Source organism: Ranitomeya variabilis, chromosome 2 (genome assembly GCF_051348905.1).
Source record: "Ranitomeya variabilis isolate aRanVar5 chromosome 2, aRanVar5.hap1, whole genome shotgun sequence".
Classification (NCBI taxonomy): domain Eukaryota; kingdom Metazoa; phylum Chordata; class Amphibia; order Anura; family Dendrobatidae; genus Ranitomeya; species Ranitomeya variabilis.
In genome coordinates, this window is record NC_135233.1 from 908,752,372 (window position 1) to 908,774,458 (window position 22,087).

A 22,087-nucleotide genomic window follows, 5' to 3' on the forward strand; every position below is an offset into this window, starting at 1 on the left:
CAATGATGCCCCTTAACACTACGTACAGTACAATGAATGTAAAACATGGCAAAATGTTCAGATTTGTAAAATCAAAGAAACTTTTCAGTGACTGTGAATGAACAGCAGTGATGGCCTTTTGCCCCATGGCTGTTTCACAACTGCTGGTTGTTGTCTTTAGCTAGTTGAGCTCCCCCTCCTCCAGGACGGCCTCTGTACCTGTATATATACAGCCACAGGTCACAGACAACATTCAGTCTCTTGGAGCTGGCTGGACAAAGAAACAATGGACAGGAAAATGCAAGAGCCGAAGGTATTGTACTCTTTATATATATGTGTATATATATATATATATATATATATATATATATATATATATATATATAATTAGAATTATTTCTGTAAATATATGAGTCTGTATCTAAACCTCTAACAAGTAAAACTATATTATATTAAAACTTAGTATTATTATACTAAGGAATGAAGACAGCGTTACATCCATGGCTTATGGTCGGTGTAATTGTTTATTGCATTGTTTTACCAGTCATTATTGGAAAATGATTCCATGACTTCTGGTGTCACCAGCCGGTATATAACGATTATATTATATGTGGTGGAATATACTAATGTCCATTCACTGTATCATGGATATTTCTGCATTACAAAAAGGAACCTGATCTGACCTCCACCGCAATCCGCATCATCTACCTACAATGGAATATGATTTTTTTTTACTGCATGGTAACCATGTTTTGTTACCATCTACAATATTACACCATGTGTGGTTCTGCTGGATCGTCCACACATCGAACTATTCAGCTGTACAGCCATTCAAATACAGGGGATAATCTGCCAGACAATGGAGTCAAACTGCAAGAGGTATTCCGGTATGACCCCTGTGTAGACGCCGCACTGTAACCCTTTGTTACATACCCCTGATTATATTCGTTGTGCCGTGGTAATTACATATATAGAGACTGATAGTCCTCCTCATTTGCATGACAATGTTGCACAATCATACCTGTACTAAATTTGCAGTGGAAATCACAATATGATGAGTAATCTGAGCAACAGTTTCTGCACATGTAAAGTTTTTGTACATTACATAGACCACAGCTTTTATTTTTTTTAACGGTTTTATTTATCATCGGGTTACCAACTTTACATCCCTTAGGGTATGTTCACATGCTGCTGCTTTTGCTGCAGATTTTCCTGCCCCCCCAGATTATTGGCAGGAAAAATGCTGCAAACTTTTTTTTATGTATTTTATGCGTTTTTTGCAGCATTTATACTTGTGTTTTTTTTCCATTCAGTTCAATGAGGTAAAAAAACGCTGAAAGAATTGACATCCTGCAAATTTCAAAAAAACACCTAGCAGCTCAAAAAAGCCCGGAAAAAAATGTAGCAAATTCTCATTTACTTTTCTGGTACTGTAAAACGCAGCATTTTTTCCGCTCAAGGAAACACACAGAAAAAAATGCTGCAATAACGCCATATGTGAACATACTCTAATGAATCTCCTTAGATAGAATTGATGTATAACTAAATCGTATCGCTAGGGGTAAAGTACATGAGATAGTATTCCCGTATTACCTAACCTATTACTACATCCAATTACTAGTAGGAACAGTACAATAGATGGCACTAAAGTATGATCCATTACTAATACATTATGTAGGGACAGTAAGTATTAGCAGGAGGGATGACTATGTATATTGGCGGATCATTCAGACAGGAGGGAAGCACCTATATAACACTAACCTCTGCTCTCAACAGCTGCCGCCCTTTGCTGCAAGTGCACATTTTCCGTGGATAAGCACTTTTCCTATGACACAACAAGTTAACAGGTTGACCCTGCAGACATCCTCATTTGCAGCTGTATACTGCACTCTCCTGTACTATTAGTTATTAGGGTCATCCATACATAGTTTTTATATAAGAAAGACAGGACCTATGTTTTTCACTAGTAATATACTTTTAGCTTTGCTAGAGAAAATAAAATTGGAAATGAAGTTCTCATTGGTTTCTTGTACTTTTAGAGAGCGTGGGGAATTCTCAATGTCTACAGTACTGAAATGTTAAACCGATTTAGAAAATAATAGCAATTTTGATCATTATTGTCGTTCTGATCTCATTTGAACAGCTCTTACTTGCTTAGTGCAATAAAGATTAGTGATGTGAGAGCACGTTGTGCTGCGTACAGACCTATATAAAGCAGATCTGTTACCAAATTTTGCTAAATGATACTTTTAGACTTGATTAGGCTGGTGTATTTATTCTGAAAGTCCATTTAAAATGGTTGTAGCCATAGAATAAAATAGATCATGAGTCCATGTGCTGTCATAGTTCTCGGCAGCACAGGTTCTGTTTACACTGGGCAATGTGCTGCCAAGAATGCTTATTTTTAAGACACTAAAAAACATTGTCAGTAGTATCAACCCCCTTTAGCCAACTATATGGACATGTAAGTCATAGCAAATTGAGTAAACTGATATGTTGATATCTGTAATCTGACCTTTTATTCCAAAGAAATCCATTTTTTCTAAATATGACCTATTAATATCTATGGGCCGGACATAGATCTCCCTGAGAATCTGCCTCCAGTGCTTATTTTAAATGAAAGGGAATGTTACCAATGTGAGACATGTAGATCAGGAGAGCAGACTGTCAGTCATTACATGTCTCACACTGGTAATACCCAATTCTATCTAATATAAGCTTTGGAGGCAGATTCTCAGGAAGATCTATGTCCGGCCCATAGATCTTAACAGCTCATTTACAAATTAAGGCTCATGTGGCAAAGCTCGATAAAGGGTCGATATTGACTTGGAGACAATTTTGCATATGTAAACATGAAATGTTGCTTACAGAAAACAAAATCTTATGCGTGTGTGTAGGACAGAGGCATATGTGCTTACCGCAGTCTCTTATTACTTTATCATGGGTCTTTACAATATGCCTCTGTAATAAGACTGAATGCTGTGTGTATATTTAGAGAGAGGGTAATATTGACCCAGATATTACTCCACCTACAGTATGGAACGTGAATATCTACCTACTAGAAGTAGAATTTAAAACCACCAAAAAATCTGATCACTCTGGTCTTCCTCAATTCAATTTTCTTATTAATAAAAAGATGCTTGGACAAGAAAGATTTTCTATTATTATTATTATTATTATTATTATTATTTACATGTGAAAAGGGGTTTACATAATAAAAAATAAGTACAGTAATTTTGAACAAAACAAATCACCGACTGGTAAAGGAGAGAGGACCCTGCCTGCGAGGACTAAATTTACAAGGGTTGGATGAGGGTAGAGTCGGCTGTGCAGTGGTATTGGTGGAAAGAGAGTTACTGCAGGTTGTACACCAAAAGAGGTGGGTCTTGAGGTTCCTTATGAAAATTTCCACAGTAGGAGAGAGTCTGATATGTTGGGGTAGAGAGTTCCAGAGTAGGGGGTCAAATCTTTTATGCGATTGTGGGAAAAGGAGATAAGAGGGGAGCAGAGAAGGAGATCTTGTGAGGATTGGAGCTTGCGTGCAGGTAAGTACCGGGAGACTAGGTCACAGATGTATGGAGGACACAGGTTGTGGATGGCTTTGTATGTCATGGTTAAGGTTATGAACTGGAGTCTCTGGGCAATGGAAAGCCAGTGAAGGGATTGACAAAGACGAGAGGCAGAAGAATAGCGGGGGACAGGTGGATTAGTCAGGCAGCAAAGTTTAGGACAGATTGGAGAGGTGCGAGAGTGTTAGGGGGCAGACAACAGAGTAGGAGGTTACAGTAGTCGAGGCGGGAGATGATGAGGTCATGCACTACTGTTTTTTTCAGATTCTTGGTTAAGGAATGTGCAGATCCGGGAAATATTTTTGAGTTGGAATCGGCAGGAAGTGGAAAGGGCTTGGATATGTGGTTTGAAGGTGAAATCAGAGTCAAGAATTACCTCGACACAGCGAGCTTGAGGGACTGGGGAGAGTAAGTAGCCATTGACTTTGATGGATAGGTCTTTTGGGGGGTTGAGTAAGATGGGCGAAAGATGATGAATTCTGTTTTATCCATGTTAAATTTTAGAGATCTAGCAGAGGAGAAAGATGAAATTTCCAGTACCATCTCTATGCTGATACACCCAATTATACACCTCTACTGTTGACATCACGCCTGCATTATTACAAAACACAAGTGTGTTACCACTGTCTCCCTCTATCTGAAACTGAACTTGTAAAAAACTGAACTCCTTGTGTTTCCTCCCTCTAACCCACCTATGCCCGACATTGCCATCTCCGTGTGTGGTTCTACCATTACTTCCCAGCAACATTCCTGCTGTCTTGAGGTCATAATTGATTCAGAGCTTTCATTTACCTCCCACATCCGATCACTGGCTCGCTCTTGTTATCTGCACCTCAAAAACATCTCTAAAATTCGACCTTTCCTTACTTTCTCTTACTCTTACTGTTATTCATTCTTGTCTGGACTATTCATGCTAGTGGTTGCATGGTACTGGTCAGATATGGCCTTGGTCAGATGTGCCATCATTTGAAGTGACATCTTTAAAGTGTCATCAGAAATATTGCAGAAATAGTCCAGAAATCGGCCAGACAGTAAGACTAATCACTATCTTCTAAATTTACTTGCCTTTCTTTTCCTCCCCTGCTCTTTAACCATGCTTACATTTTCCCCACCGTTTTTGCTCCACTAATCCTCACTTTCCTTCACCCACCTGTTTCCCTTATTCTCACTGCTGGTGACACATCCCCCAATCCTGCCCCCCGCCTCATACATTACTACCCCTTACCCTATCCTTCTCACACTATGAGAAACCACCGCAAACCCTCACACTTAAAACCTGTGCCACTGACCCCCACCACCCTGCTTCCCCTCTCTGGGGCACTTTGGAATGCCCGCTCTGTCTGCAACAAGCTCCACATGGTCCATGATCTCTTCACTTCTCGCAACCTTTTCTTCCTGGCCCTCACTGAGACCTGGCTGACGCCCCCTGACACGGCCTCGCCTGCAGCACTGAGTTACGGTGGCCTCCACTTTACCCACACTCCTCGCTCTGGCAACAGACATGGTGGAGGAGTGGGTATCCTTTCTAAAAACTGCTCCTTCAACCCTATCCAACCCCCACCATCCCTTATCCTCCCTTCTTTCGAGGTTCACTCTGTCTGTATTTACGCTCCCTCCAATCTCCAAATGGCCATCATATACCGACCACCTGGCTCAGCCACTGCCTTCATCGACCAATTCTCCACCTGGCTCATTCACTTTCTCTCTGCTGACATCCCCACCATCATCATGGGCGACTTTAATATCCCTACTGACACCCGCCAGCCAGCAGCCTCCAAACTACTGGCCCTTACTTCATCCTTTGGACTCACCCATTGGTCCACCACAGCCACCCACACAGACGGACATACACTAGACCTCATCTTCACCCGCCTTTGTTCCTTATCTAATCTCACAACCTCTCCCTTCCCCCTCTCTGACCACCATCTACTCACCTTCTCATCCTTGTTCTCCTCACCTGCCCCCCATGTCCAGCCATTACCACATCCTCGCAGAAACCTCGCACATATAGACACTCACAGACTGTCAGACTCTCTCCTACCCCTGTCCTCCATATCTTCACTGCATGACACGGACAGCGCCACCGCTTTCTATAACTCGACCCTCACATCAGCCATAGATTGTTGTGAATTCCACTCTTGGGCTCCCTCCGGTGGTTGTAAGTGGCATTTTTGTGAATTCTGTTCTTGGGCTCCCTCCTGTGGTTTTGAGTGGTATGGCTGCTTCTGGGATTTAGCATCAGCAGCTGTTTTCACTGATCGTCTTTCTGGCTCGGCTATATTAGTCTGGCCAGTTCCCTCATTCAATGCCAGTTGTCAATTGTTCCAGCCTGGGGTCACGGCTCTTTGGATTTCCCTGACACTCTGACCAGTTCAGCAAAGCTAAGTCCTTGCTTGTCCTTTTGCAGTTCACTTGTTGTGGACTTTGTTGTTCAGCATTTTCTATGTTTTGCTCATTTGTCCAGCTTATCAGTATGAACCTTTTCAGCTAAGCTGGAAGCTCTGGGCAGCAGAGTTTGTCCTCCACACCTTTAGTCAGGTGTGGAGATTTTTGCATTTCTCTGCGGTGGACTTTTTCTAGTTTTTATTACTGACCGCACAGTGTTCTGTCCTTTACTAATTCTATCTAGCTAGAAGTGGCCTCCTTTGCGAAATCTTGTTTCATACTACGTATGTCATTTCCTTCTCCTCTCACAGTCATTATTTGTGGGGGGCTGTCCTATCCTTTGGGGATTTTCTCTGAGGCAAGATAGCTTTCCTGTTTCTACCTTTAGGGGTAGCTAGTTCTCCGGCTGTGACGAGGTGTCCAGGGAGTGACAGGAACATCCCACGGCTACTGCTAGTGTCTGTGTTAAGATCAGGAACTGCGGTCTGTATAGTTACCACCTGCTCAGAGCTAGTCGCATGTCGCTCCTACATCACCAGACCATAACAGTACAACTGGCCAAAAATGAGCTGAATGCATCTCAAAAGAAGGAAAAGAAAAAGAGTTCTGAGCCATTTTTTTTTTCTTTAGTCTGTTTTGTCTTTTTCCTTCCTCTTAATCTCTGGGTGATTCAGGATTTGGATGCGGGCATGGATGTTCAGGGGTTGTTTTCTCGTGTGGATCAGCTTGCTGCAAGAGTACAGAGTATCCAAGATTATGTTGTTCAGACTCCGGCCTTAGAGCCTAGAATTCCTACTCCGGATTTGTTTTACGGGGATAGATCTAAGTTTTTGAACTTTAAAAATAACTGCAAATTGTTTTTTGCTCTGAAACCCCGTTCCTCTGGTGACCCCATTCAGCAAGTTAAAATAGTTATTTCTCTGCTGCGTGGTGACCCTCAGGACTGGGCATTCTCCCTTGAGTCAGGGGATCCGGCATTGCTTAATGTAGATGCATTTTTTCAATCGCTCGGATTATTGTATGACGAACCTAACTCTGTAGAGCATGCTGAGAAAACACTTTTGGCCCTGTGTCAGGGTCAGGAAGCGGCAGAATTATACTGCCAGAAATTTAGAAAATGGTCTGTGCTCACTAAATGGAATGAGGATGCTCTGGCAGCAATTTTCAGAAAGGGTCTTTCTGAAGCCCTTAAGGATGTTATGGTGGGGTTCCCCACGCCTGTTGGTTTGAGCGAATCTATGTCTCTGGCCATTCAGATTGATCGGCGCCTGCGCGAACGCAAAGTGGTGCACCATATGGCAGCGTCCTCTGAGCAGAGACCTGAGCCTATGCAATGTGATAGGATTTTGACTAGAGCGGAACAGAGGGGATACAGACGTCAGAATGGGCTGTGTTTTTACTGTGGTGATTCTGCTCATGCTATTTCTGATTGCCCTAAGCGTATTAAGAGGGACGCTAGATCTGTTACCATTAGTACTGTACAGCCTAAGTTTCTCCTGTCTGTGACCCTGATTTGCTCAGTGTCATCTTTTTCTGTCATGGCATTTGTGGATTCAGGCGCTGCTCTGAATTTAATGGACTTAGAATTTGCCAGGCGCTGTGGCTTTTCTTTGCAGCCTTTGCAGAGTCCTATTCCCTTGAGGGGTATTGATGCTACACCGTTGGCCAAGAATAAACCTCAGTATTGGACTCAGCTGACTATGTGCATGGCTCCAGCACATCAAGAAGATTGCCGTTTTCTGGTGTTGCATAATTTACATGATGTTGTTGTACTGGGTTTTCCATGGTTACAGGTGCACAATCCTGTGCTGGATTGGAAATCGATGTCTGTGACTAGTTGGGGTTGTCAAGGGGTACATAGTGACGTTCCTTTGATGTCAATTTCCTCTTCCCCCTCTTCTGATGTTCCTGAATTTTTGTCAGATTTCCAGGATGTATTCGATGAGCCCAAGTCCAGTTCCCTTCCTCCACATAGGGACTGTGATTGTGCTATTGACTTGATTCCTGGCTGTAAGTTCCCTAAGGGCCGACTTTTCAATCTGTCTGTGCCAGAGCATGCCGCTATGCGGATCTATGTCAAGGAGTCTTTAGAGAAGGGGCATATTCGTCCGTCTTCGTCACCACTGGGAGCGGGATTCTTTTTTGTTGCCAAGAAGGATGGCTCCTTGAGACCCTGTATTGATTATCGCCTTCTTAATAAAATCACGGTCAAATTCCAATACCCTTTACCTTTGCTCTCTGATTTGTTTGCTAGGATTAAGGGGGCTAGTTGGTTTACCAAGATTGACCTTCGTGGGGCATATAATCTTGTTCGCATTAAACAGGGTGACGAATGGAAAACTGCATTTAATACGCCCGAAGGCCATTTTGAATACCTGGTGATGCCTTTCGGGCTTTCTAATGCTCCTTCTGTATTTCAGTCCTTTATGCATGATATTTTCCGCAATTATCTTGATAAATTCTTGATTGTGTATTTGGATGATATTTTGATTTTTTCCAATGATTGGGAGTCTCATGTGAAGCAGGTCAGGATGGTATTCCAGATCCTTCGTGATAATGCTCTATTTGTGAAGGGGTCTAAGTGCCTATTTGGAGTTCAGAAGGTCTCTTTTTGGGGGTTTATTTTTTCTCCTTCATCTATAGAAATGGATCCTGTTAAGGTCCAAGCCATTCATGACTGGATTCAACCCACATCTGTGAAGAGCCTTCAGAAATTTTTGGGCTTTGCTAATTTTTATCGCCGTTTCATTGCCAACTTCTCTAGTGTGGTTAAACCCCTGACCGATTTGACAAAGAAAGGCGCTGATGTGACAAATTGGTCCTCTGAGGCTGTTGAGGCCTTTCAGGAGCTTAAACGCCGATTTACTTCTGCCCCTGTCTTGCGTCAGCCGGATGTTTCTCTTCCTTTTCAGGTTGAGGTTGACGCTTCTGAGATTGGGGCAGGGGCCGTTTTGTCACAGAGGAATTCTGATGGTTCCTTGATGAAGCCATGTGCCTTCTTTTCTCGAAAGTTTTCGCCTGCGGAACGCAATTATGATGTTGGCAATCGGGAGTTGTTGGCTATGAAGTGGGCATTTGAGGAGTGGCGACATTGGCTTGAGGGAGCCAAGCACCGCATTGTGGTCTTGACCGATCATAAGAATCTGATTTACCTCGAGTCGGCCAAGCGGCTGAACCCTAGACAGGCTCGGTGGTCCCTGTTTTTCTCCCGTTTTGACTTTGTGGTCTCATATCTTCCGGGATCTAAGAATGTTAAGGCGGATTCCCTCTCTAGGAGTTTTTTGCCTGATTCTCCTGGAGTCCTTGAGCCGGTTGGCATTCTTAGGGAAGGGGTGATTCTGTCTGCCATCTCCCCTGATTTGCGGCAGGCGCTTCAGGAATTTCAGGCTGATAAACCTGACCGCTGTCCTGTGGGGAAGCTGTTTGTTCCTGATAGATGGACAAGTAAGGTAATTTCTGAGGTCCATTGTTCTGTGTTGGCCGGTCATCCTGGGATTTTTGGTACCAGAGATTTGGTTGCTAGGTCCTTTTGGTGGCCTTCCTTGTCGCGGGATGTGCGTTCTTTTGTGCAGTCCTGTGGGACTTGTGCCCGGGCTAAGCCTTTCTGTTCCCGCGCTAGTGGGTTGCTTTTGCCTTTGCCTGTCCCGGAGAGGCCTTGGACGCATATTTCCATGGATTTTATTTCGGACCTTCCTGTGTCCCAGAGGATGTCTGTTATCTGGGTGGTTTGTGACCGGTTCTCTAAAATGGTCCATTTGGTGCCTTTGCCTAAATTGCTTTCCTCCTCTGATTTGGTTCCATTGTTTTTTCAGCATGTGGTTCGTTTGCATGGCATTCCGGAGAATATTGTGTCTGACAGAGGGTCCCAGTTTGTTTCCAGGTTTTGGCGGGGCTTTTGTGCTAAGATGGGCATTAATTTGTCTTTTTCTTCGGCGTTCCATCCTCAGACAAATGGCCAAACTGAGCGAACTAATCAAACCTTGGAAACCTATTTCAGATGCTTTGTGTCTGCTGATCAGGATGATTGGGTGGCTTTCTTGCCGTTGGCCGAGTTTGCCCTTAATAATCGGGCCAGTTCGGCTACTTTGGTTTCGCCTTTCTTTTGTAATTTTGGTTTCCATCCTCGTTTTTCTTCAGGGCAGGTTGAGCCTTCTGATTGTCCTGGTGTAGATTCCGTGATGGACAGGTTACAGCAGATTTGGACTCATGTGGTAGACAATTTGACGTTGTCTCAGGAAAAGGCTCAGCGTTTTGCTAACCGCCGTCGGTGTGTTGGTCCTCTGCTTCATGTGGGGGATTTGGTCTGGTTATCCTCTTGCCATGTTCCTATGAAGGTTTCTTCCCCTAAGTTCAAGCCTCAGTTTATTGGTCCTTATAAGATTTCTGAGATTATCAATCCAGTGTCTTTTCGTTTGGCCCTTCCAGCCTCTTTTGCCATCCACAATGTTTTCCATAGATCTTTGTTGCAGAGATATGTGGTACCCGTTGTTCCATCTGTTGATCCTCCTGCCCCGGTGTTGGTTGAGGGGGAGTTGGAATATGTGGTTGAGAAAATTTTGGATTCTCGTTTTTCGAGGCGGAGACTTCAGTATCTTGTCAAGTGGAAGGGTTATGGCCAAGAGGATAATTCTTGGGTGGTTGCCTCTGATGTCCATGCCGCCGATTTGGTTCGTGCTTTTCATTTGGCTCATCCTGATCGGCCTGGGGGCTCTGGTGAGGGTTCGGTGACCCCTCCTCAAGGGGGGGGGGTACTGTTGTGAATTCCGCTCTTGGGCTCCCTCCGGTGGTTGTAAGTGGCATTTTTGTGAATTCTGTTCTTGGGCTCCCTCCTGTGGTTTTGAGTGGTATGGCTGCTTCTGGGATTTAGCATCAGCAGCTGTTTTCACTGATCGTCTTTCTGGCTCGGCTATATTAGTCTGGCCTGTTCCCTCATTCAATGCCAGTTGTCAATTGTTCCAGCCTGGAGTCACGGCTCTTTGGATTTCCCTGACACTCTGATCAGTTCAGCAAAGCTAAGTCCTTGCTTGTCCTTTTGCAGTTCACTTGTTGTGGACTTTGTTGTTCAGCATTTTCTATGTTTTGCTCATTTGTCCAGCTTATCAGTATGAACCTTTTCAGCTAAGCTGGAAGCTCTGGGCAGCAGAGTTTGCCCTCCACACCTTTAGTCAGGTGTGGAGATTTTTGCATTTCTCTGCGGTGGACATTTTCTAGTTTTTATTACTGACCGCACAGTGTTCTGTCCTTTACTAATTCTATCTAGCTAGAAGTGGCCTCCTTTGCGAAATCTTGTTTCATACTACGTATGTCATTTCCTTCTCCTCTCACAGTCATTATTTGTGGGGGGCTGTCCTATCCTTTGGGGATTTTCTCTGAGGCAAGATAGCTTTCCTGTTTCTACCTTTAGGGGTAGCTAGTTCTCCGGCTGTGACAAGGTGTCCAGGGAGTGACAGGAACATCCCACGGCTACTGCTAGTGTCTGTGTTAAGATCAGGAACTGCGGTCTGTATAGTTACCACCTGCTCAGAGCTAGTCGCATGTCGCTCCTACATCACCAGACCATAACATAGATGTCGCCCCTCTCATGCATGGCACAGTGCGACAAACCAATAGGCAACCTTGGCATAACAATGTCACAAAAAAACTTCGACAAGCATCCAGGGTTGCGGAGCGGCGTTGGAAGAAAACACGCCTGTCAGACGACTTAACTGCCTTCAAACAAGCTACATTTGACTTCAAATCAGCCCTCACCTCTGATAAACAGACCTATTTCACTAACCTTGTATCTTCAGTATCCTACAACCCAAAACAACTGTTCAGCACATTTAACTCTCTCCTCCGCCCACCACTGCCACCTCCAACTCCCTTCATCTCTTCCGAGGACTTTGCCACCTACTTCAAAAACAAGATCGACCAAACAAGGCAAACCTTTACTTGTCCACCACCCCAACCACTCCATATACCAGACCTCTGCCCTTCCCTAATAACCTCCCTCTCCAACATCACTGAAGGAGAGCTTACTCGCCTCTTTTCCAAATCACACCTCACCACCTGTGCACTTGACCCCATGCCTTCCCACCTGCTCCCCAACCTCACTAACACGCTTATTCCAGCCCTAACCCATCTCTTCAACCTATCGCTCTCTTCTGGTACCTTCCCCTCTGCCTTCAAACATGCCACCATCACACCCATCCTCAAAAAAACTAACCTTGACCCAACTGCTATGCCCAGCTATCGCCCCATATCACTGCTCCCGTTTGCTTCAAAACTCCTTGAGCAGCATGTCCATGGTCAACTTTCCTCCCACCTCTCATCTAACTCTCCTTGACAACCTCCAATCTGGCTTCCGCCCCCACCACTCCACCGAAACTGCCCTGACAAAAATTACTAATGACTTAGTCACAGCCAAAGCTAACAGACAGTTCTCCATCCTCCTCTTTCTTGACCTGTCCTCTGCTTTCGACACAGTTGATCACTGCCTACTGCTACAGATTCTTTCTTCCCTTGGCATCAAAGACCTCGCCCTGTCCTGGATTGCCTCATACCTATCCAACCGCACATTAGCGTTTCCCACTCCCACACTACCTCCTCATCCCGCCCTCTCTCTGTTGGAGTCCCTCAAGGCTCTGTCCTAGGACCCCTACTTTTTTCCATCTATACCCTTGGCCTAGGACAACTCATAAAGTCACATGGCTTCCAGTACCACCTGTACGCAGACGACACTCAGATCTACCTCTCTGGCCCAGATGTCACCTCCCTGCTGTCCAGAATCCCGAAGTGTCTGTCAGCCATATCCTCCTTCTTCACCTCTTGCTTCCTAAAACTCAATGTAGACAAAACCAAATTCATCATCTTTCCCCCATCTCACGTATCCCCCCTACCCAATCTATCTATTATGGTAAACGGCATCACGCTCTCTCCCACTCCTGAAATCCGCTGCCTCGGGGAAACTCTTGACTCTGCCCTGTCCTTCAAACCTCACGTCCAAGCTCTTGCCACCTCCTGTCGCCTCCAACTCAAAAATATTGCCAGAATCCATTCCTTCCTCAGCCCACAATCTACCAAAACTCTTGTGCATGCTCTCATCATCTCCCGCCTCGATTACTGCACAACACCCTCCTCTGTGGCCTCCCCGCTAACTCTCTTGCACCACTCCAGTCTGTCCTCAACTCTGCTGCCCGCCTAATCCACCTCTCTCCTCGCTACTCCCCCGCTTCTCCCCTCTGCAAATCCCTCCACTGGCTCCCAATCCCCCAACGAATCCAGTTCAAACTACTAACACTGATCTACAAAGCCATCCACAACCTGTCCCCTCCCTATATTTCTGAACTAATCTCCCAATATCTTCCCTCACGTAATCTTCGTTCATCCCAAGACCTCCTACTCTCCTCCACACTTATTCGTTCGTCACACAATCGCCTCCAAGATTTCTCCCGAATATCCCCCATCCTCTGGAATTCCATGCCTCAACACGTCCGATTATCCACCACCCTTGGATCCTTCAGACGGAACCTGAAAACCCATCTCTTCAGGAAAGCCTACAGCCTACAATAACCGAGCCGCCGCCTCACCACCGCCAGAGCCGCCGCCGCCTCACCCCTACCCTCTGTCTCTTCCCCACTATCCCATAGAATGTAAGTCCGCAAGGACAGGGTTCTCTCCCCTCGGTACCAGTGTGTCACTGTAAACCTGTTTACTGTAAATGATATCTATAACCCCGTATGTAACCCCTTTCTCATGTACAGCACCATGGAATTAATGGTGCTATATAAATAAATAATAATAATAATAATATTCAACTCTCTACTAATCAGTGTCCCTCTTACCAAACTCTCCCCTCTCCAATCTGTCTTGAATGCTGCAGCCAGAATCATATTCCTCACCAACCGTTACACTGATGCCTCTACCTTGTGCCAGTCATTGCACTGGTTACCCATCCACTCCAGAATTCAATATAAACTTATCACTCTCGCCACAAAGCACTCCACAGTTCAGCACCACCCTCGTCTCAGTCTATCACCCTTCCCGTGCCCTCCATTCTGCTAGTGACCTAAGATTAACATCCTCAATAATCAGAACCTCTCACTACCCATCTCCAAGACTTCTCGCGTGTTGCACCAATTCTTTGGAATGCACTATCCAGGATAATTTGATTAATCCCCTTTTAAGTGTGCCCTAAAAATGCATTTCTTCAGACTGGCCTACTGCTTCAACACATTTATTTAACTATTCCTGTGTGGCCCATTCAAAATTTTCTTCATAACCAGGTTCCTCATATCATGTTCTCACACGCTGTATGCATTTAATAGCCCTCTGTGTCTGTACTTTTACATATTCTGGCAGATAATAGGTTCATGCAGCATTACATGAACACCCTATTTATTACATTATGGTTGGTCAAAGCAATGAAAGCAATTGTTACCATTCACCTTTCGTATCTCCCATATTTCCTCATATTTTGTAAGCTTGCGAACAGGGCCCTCATTCCTCTTGATATCTGTTGAGTTATGCGATTATTGCTATGCTGTAATATCTTTTATTTTCTGTTCAAGTCCCCTCTAAAAATATAAAGTGCAGCCGAATATGTTGGCGCTATATAAAGAAATTTTTTATTATTATGAAATACAGGCCAGATATTGTGGGATTCTGGTTATTAAGGAGATGATTTCAGGTCCAGAGAGGTACATCTGTGTGCCATCAGCATAGAGGTGATATTGAAACCCGTGAGACTCTATGAATTTTCCCAGGCCGAAGATGTACATAGAGAAGAGCAGGGACCCCAAGAATGAACCTTGGGGGACACCGACAGATAGGGGGCGAGATGAAGAGGTGGTGTGTGAGTAGGAGACGCTGAATGTCTGTTCTGTTAGGTATGAAGAGATCCAAGATAGGGCCAAGTCTGTGATGCCAAATGATGAGCGAATCTATATATCTATATGGGCGGTGCCCTCTCCAAAATCGCTAGACACTGGTGGTCAACTGCTACATATCAAATAATGTAACCACACTTAAAAAAGAAAGAAATATGTAGACAACAGTGATCACCTCACAAATTTTATTATGTCAACAACAATCGGTAAACAAGACAAGCCGCAAATTGATTAAAAACGTTTAAAAACACACAAATGGCTACAATATAGCAAACGACCAACCTGGTATGTATATGAACCCGGTTCCTAATCTACCATCCAAATAAAAATACAATTGGTGTGCTGGAAATTAAAAAAAAATAAAAAAAATCTGCCTATATGTAAAATGCTGTCCATTTAGTTGCAATACAATCAAGCGCTTTGATTTTATAAAGTGCAGACTGCAATGCATTATTTCATATGAATAAATGAGCATTCAGACATGCATTTTATGCAAAAAGATATAAAAAGGTAGAAAAAGTAAATAATTATATATGGGTTCCAAAAATATACTATACCAGCATGACCAATTTTTTAAGAGGAATATCATGTCAAATTGAGAGATGCGAGAATCTGTAGTAAGAGGAAATGGTCCACTGTGTCAAAGGCAGTGGACAGGTCCAGGAGGGAGGACAGAGTAGTGTCGCTTGGATTTGGCAGTTAGTAGGCCATTGGTGACTTTAGTCAGGGCAGTTTCAGTGGGAAGATATGGTCAGAAGCCGGATTGTAAGCAGTCAAAGAAGGAGCAGGAGGAGAGCTGGGAGAACAGTTTAACATGCACGTGTTGTTCCAGTAGTTTTTAGGAATAGGGGAGAAGTGATATGGGGTGATTGCTAGAAACAGAGGATGGGTTGAGGGAGGATTTTTTGAGGATGGGTGTGATGCATGTTTGAAGCAAGAAGGGAAGACACCAGTTGTTAGTGACAGGTCGAAGAGATGGGTTGGGATGAACACAGTGGTGAAGTTTGAGATAAAGTGGGATGTGATGTGTCTAGTGCACAGGTGGTGAGATGTGATCTGTAGAGTAGAGAGGAAAGTTGGTCTTCCATAATGGTGTAGAAGCTGGTTTTTGAGGAAGCTTTGTCTGATGTTATCAATCTTCTGCTTGAAGAATAAGGCAAAGTCTTCAGCTGACATGAGAGGAGAGGGAGGGGGTGCTGGGGAATGGAGTAGAGAATTGAAAGTGTCGAATAGCTATAGGGTTGTTTGACAGGGAGGACATGAGAGATGAGTGGTAGGTTTGTTTTGCTGGAGTGAGTGTGGACTTGAAATTGGTGATGGACTGTTTGTATGTGATTAAGGGCTCATTGGAATGGGATCTTTTCCATCTTTCCTCAGCAACCTTGGAAACCCGCATCAGTTCTTTAGCCAAGTTGGTGTGCCAGGGTTGCCTGTTGATCGTACAAGCTTTGCTATGTGTAAGGGGGTGACCGAATCGAGAGCTGCAGCTATTGTGGTGTTATACAGAGTGATAGCAGCATCTGCATAGCGTAAGGAACTTACGTCTGCAAGAGAGAGAAGGGATTCAAAGAATAAGTGTAAATCAAGGTGTTTGAGATTTCTACAAGGGTGTGCAAGTTTGTGGGGTGGGGATTGTGCACCTGGAGAGGAGAGGGAGGAGAATGTGAGTAGGTTGTAGTGAGACAGAGGGATAGATGAGTTAGAGGGGTTAGATAGGGAACAAGGTGGGTGAAGATGAAGTCCAGTGTTGTGGCCTTCTTTGTGAGTGGCTAAAAGAGGAAGTGAGAGATAGAAGCTTAGAGACAGGTGAGTTGGAAGCATCAATGGGGATGTTGAAGTTGCCCATGATGATAGTGGGGATGTCAGCGGAAAGGAAATTAAGTAGCCAGGTGGTAAAGTGAGAGCAGTGTGACTATAAAACCAAATATTTAATGGGAAATGACTGGTATGTGATGACTGTTGTATATTTTTTCTTGTGGTTGCAGCAATTCTCTTCATTTTGTGAATTCTGGATATGATCATTTAGTCCTCCCATGTAACAGTATTGCATCTCTTAAGAAAAGGATGTTTACAAATTACTGTAGATAGCGTCTATTCTTCCTAGGAGTTGCCTACTACTGGACAAGCTCTTGTTAATGGGACTGGGGATGGTGAAAAAATGAAAAAAAAAAAAAAAGATACTCACTTCAGAGACTGGAGTTATTCATTCATACTCAGGGCAGTATCTCCCAAAAGTACTATGACATCATCATCTGGCAGGGCCATCACCTGAATGCTGAAGCCACTGATTTCCACCTCCTTTGGTCCATTAGTAATGGACTGTCTAGTAGTGACAACCTTTTCAAAGCCTCCACATATAGTAGATGAAAGAATGTTGAATCCGCTGAGTTGAATGGAACCAGCTGACAATTTGATGTCTACGAGGATCAGATGATGTCAGAGGAGAGAAGGACTGGATCACTGAAACATCAATGGATGATCCTTTTGATTTCAAGGTAGATAAGCCCCTAAAAGGGAAGTCTGGCAGATGATCTCTCTTCTCACCCTGTTGAAAACAAATGAATACTCCACCAGACTGGGAGGTCTAGCTGTTTGCTGAACATTCATCCGACAATTATGAGTATGGTCAGCTTTATTCTTATATGAGGGCAATAGTAACCTTATCAGTTAATGGGTCAAGGCTACACAAAAAGACAGTATATACTTACTGTATACTTGTACTGGGAGCCATACATTTATTCCACTAGTAATGGAGACAGAGATTGCTTTCAATTTTACAGTCTATGTATAAAATATGTCAAAATAAGAAAGAAGGTATTTGTTTGTAAGTACTTTGTATTATTTATCTTGTTCTGTTCCTCTGTTGTATCATAGTCCAGTGCTGTGTTCACAATTCTGCTCTTTGTCAATTCAAACAGATAAGTTTGTCTAGAAGCTTATCTGAGTTTCTATAATTAAATGAGACATTTGCATAGCTAAACAAATTGCATAGCTAACAGCAATCGCCGAGCCAATGTCACTGTTCCGATTTGGGGGGCATTGTACTGATTTGAGAAAGCCGTCCTGGTAGGTCAGGGCTGTGTCCCGACTTCCACACACTCTGTGTAAGGGTACCGTCTCACAGTGGCATTTTCATCGCTACGACGGTACGATCCGTGACGTTCCAGCGATATCCATACGATATCGCTGTGTCTGACACGCAGCAGCGATCAGGGACCCCGCTGAGAATCGTACGTCGTAGCAGATCGTTTGGAACTTTCTTTCGTCGCTGGATCTCCCGCTGTCATCGCTGGATCGTTGTGTGTGACAGCGATCCAGCTATGCGTTCGCTTGTAACCAGGGTAAACATCGGGTTACTAAGCGCAGGGCCGCGCTTAGTAACCCGATGTTTACCGTGGTTACCAGCGTAAAAGTAAAAAAAAAACAAACAGTACATACTTACATTCCGGTGTCTGTCCCCCGGCGTTCTGCTTCTCTGCATTGTGAGCGCTGGCCGGCCGGAAAGCACAGCGGTGACGTCACCGCTGTGCTTTCCGGCTGGCGCAGACACAGTGCAGAGAAGCAGAATGCCGGGGGACAGACACCGGAATGTAAGTATGTACTGTTTGTTTTTTTTTACTTTTACGCTGGTAACCACGGTAAACATCGGGTTACTAAGTGCGGCCCTGCGCTTAGTAACCCAATGTTTACCCTGGTTACCCGGGACCTCGGCATCGTTGGTCGCTGGAGAGCTGACTGTGTGACAGCTCCCCAGCGACCACACAACGCGACTTACCAACGATCACGGCCAGGTCGTATCGCTGGTCGTGATCGTTGGTAAATCGTTATGTGAGACGGTACCCTAATGTCTTCTCTCAATGTCTGTATTGTTCCTTACTGCCTCCTCAGTTGGCAAAGCTGGCATCTCTCTGCTCAATACACACTTACAATCAATGAAGTAAACAATTCTCTTTTCTTAAAATCTGGTCTCTGGCATTCGAACGCCCAACCTTTTCTATACATGAATGGTCAGTGTATTCTCCAAAATTACAGGCAAATTTTACTAACACATAGAGCTACATACATATATACCACTATATTTCTATATACCTCAATTCTAGGGTGAAAATAAAAGTAACATTTTTTTCCAACTTATAACATTGCTAAAAAATAAATAAAAATAATTTTTAAAAATTGCATTTTTAACTCCTAAAATGAGGCCGTGCTCACACACAACATAGATGATGTGTTTTTTTAAACTGCTTTTTATCTGAATGTTTTCTGCAAGTGTCTGCACCACCCTAATCAATAACATTCTTCTCTGATTATTCCGTTTTTGCTGTGGTTTTTTTTTTGTATTTTATCCCTTATTTGAACATGTTTGGTGCAGACTTGCAGCAACGTTTTTAATGTTTTTTTCTACAGTACAGAAAAGCTTTGATTCTGCACTTAAAAAGCAACAGTGTTTTTTCAAATGCATTTTTAATAGGCTCCACATACAGCCCTATAGTTAAAAAATGCAACAAAATAGCACAGTTCAACAGTGTCTTTACGCACAAAGTGGGCAGGCGTTTTCATGAAATCACATCCACTTAGGATATTTAGGACATATTCACATATAGTGCAATTGTTGCGTCTTTTTCTGCTGCTTTTTTTGGTAAGAAATTCTGCTGCCTTAAACCGTCCAATCAAATCGGATGTGATTTCATGAAAACTGCACCCGTTGTGCGTCTAATGCCCCTGCTGAGCTGTGCAGTTTAGTTCCTTTTTTTCTCTTTAGGCTTCTATGGGTTGTGTGAAAAAAATGCATGTAAAAAATATAGTTGCATTTTTAAGTGTAAATCAAAGCTTTTCTCTACTATAAAAAACCACATTAAAATTCTGCTTCAAATCTGCACCAAAAATACATCAAATGAAAGGGAATATGCAGAAAAAAAGCATAACAAATACAATAACCAGAGGAGATTGTTATCATATAGTTTGTTGCAGATATCTGCAAAAATCAAAAACACAGTATTTACATTGTGTGAACATGGCCTTACAGAAACCATAAAGCAAGACCTCATATAGTGAAGTTTGAGTAAAAATTAAAAATATCTAGCTGCTTCAACTAATAAATGAGCAAAAAATAAATCCATAGATCCCAACCATCCTGGATCCAGCTTTGTGTCTACAGCTTGCAGTCCTGGTGTCCGCTGAATATCCCTGACTGCCACCATGCCTGCTCTAACATCTCCTCTTGCCAGGGCAGAAAGAAATGGTGTGGCTGGAGGCATATGGTCAAGACTGCCACAGCATGCCATATAGTTTAGATTTCTTTCCATTTTGGAAAATTTAGGAGATATGCATTTGGTTTTCTATGTGCTATATGGCGCCCAGAGTGAAAGTAAGGGTACCATCTCACAGTGGCACTTTGGTCGCTACGACGGCACGATTCGTGACGTTCCAGCGATATCCATACGATATCGCTGTGTCTGACACGCAGCAGCGATCAGGGACCCTGCTGAGAATCGTACGTCGTAGCGATGCGTTCGCTTGTAACCAGGGTAAACATCGGGTTACTAAGCGCAGGGCCGCGCTTAGTAACCCGATGTTTACCGTGGTTACCAGCGTAAAAGTAAAAAAAAACAAAACGTACATACTCACATTCCGGTGTCCTTCAGGTCCCTTGCCGTCTGCTTCCCGCTCTGACTGACTGCCGGCCGGAAAGTGAGAGCAGAGCACAGCGGTGACGTCGCCGCTGTGATCTGCTTTCACTTTACGGCGGCACTCAGTCAGAGCGGGAAGCAGACTGCGAGGGACCTGGCGGACACCGGCATGTGAGTATGTACGTTTTTGTTTTTTTTTACTTTTACGCTGGTAACCACGGTAAACATCGGGTTACTAAGCGCGGCCCTGCGCTTAGTAACCCGATGTTTACCCTGGTTACCCAGGACCTCAGCATCATTGGTCGCTGGAGAGCTGTCTGTGTGACAGCTCCCCAGCGACCACACAACGACTTTCCAACGATCACGGCCAGGTCGTATCGCTGGTCGTGATCGTTGGAAAGTTGCAGAGTGTGACAGTACCCTTACCCTTTCCAGAATCAGAAGGATGAGCATTGTGCAGATTTGATATCAGCAAAGAGTGCAGAGAGATTTCAGGATGGCAGAATTGTGAATGCAGATCTGGATTACAAAACAAGTTGAAACTCAGGATTAGAACAACATAGGGGAAGCAATGTATGCAAAACCTTTTTATGCCGATGGGATCTGATTGTTGATGTACAGTGTAAACTAAATAGATATGTGCACATTGCACTGTGAGCCTATGTATACATATGGTATGTACAAGGTTACATTTGGGATTTATGAAAACAAATTGCATCTGCTTTGTGTAAAAACAAAAAAAAAAGAACAGTGTTACTTCCCCCCTGCGGGAATAACAATGCCTTTCCACTGCTACCCCTATGGGGTCTTTGCTAACATTGCCTGCAGCTCAATGGTTTTGTACTATCCACCTCTGTACAATGCTGAGTCCTGTGAGTCACTGCAGACGTCATGTAGACACTTTTCTTCCTTTCTACATTACATTGTGATTTTGGAAAAATATTTATGCTAAGTTGGGTCTAGCTCCTCTAAATGTAAGGAATATTGTTCCTTTGCAAAGATTCCTGTTTGGACCTTGTGTTTCTTCACATTAGTCTTGGGAATGCATTCCTTTCAAAATACCCATCACAACACAGAGGGGGAGGACAAAGTCAACAGCAAGAGCCATAAAGTGCAATTTTGTTGGTGACATCAGAGAGTAGGGGGATGAGCACTTAGGCTAGGCTCACACATACAGTATGCTCCATGAGCACTGCTCTGGCTTTCTGTAGTAATTCCTGTGAATACTTTTCTGCACAATGATGAGAAAATTATTCTTCCAATGTACCCATAGTAATCCCCGAAAAACAGGATTCCAATGGTAACCCCAACAGATCCCAAGTTGAGTCATTCACTATTATGTTCTCTGTTTTCAGAGAAGTAGAATAACATGGTCCGACACTGGCATGTTGGTAATTTTTGGGTATCCATTAATTGATGCTTTGATTGAGTAACTTTAGTTACAGATATGACAAGAGCAAGGCTGTAAAGGGGTGGTTGTAGATGGGCTGCTCCTTTAAAAGTAATGCAGGATTGCCCTGGCTGTGGAATACCTGCTGGCGGAGCAGGAGCACGCAACAATACAGTCGAAGGCCGGCGTCACACTCAGCGTATGTAAATACGGTCCGTTTATTACGGCCGTAATACGCAGAAATGTTCCCAAAATAGTGATCCGTATGTC

General features: G+C 43.8%; 1 protein-coding gene across 1 annotated transcript in view; it reads left to right on the forward strand.

Moving 5' to 3' along the window:
• Positions 1–210: 210 nt before the first annotated feature.
• The window catches only part of SLC2A2 (solute carrier family 2 member 2), a 117,921-nt gene continuing 96,044 nt past the window's right edge, over positions 211–22,087 (forward strand). The window contains exon 1 of the mRNA XM_077290543.1: positions 211–292. Within this exon, the coding sequence (XP_077146658.1) occupies positions 266–292 (27 nt within the window). The 5' untranslated portion in view covers positions 211–265. The remainder of the gene's footprint in view (positions 293–22,087) is intronic.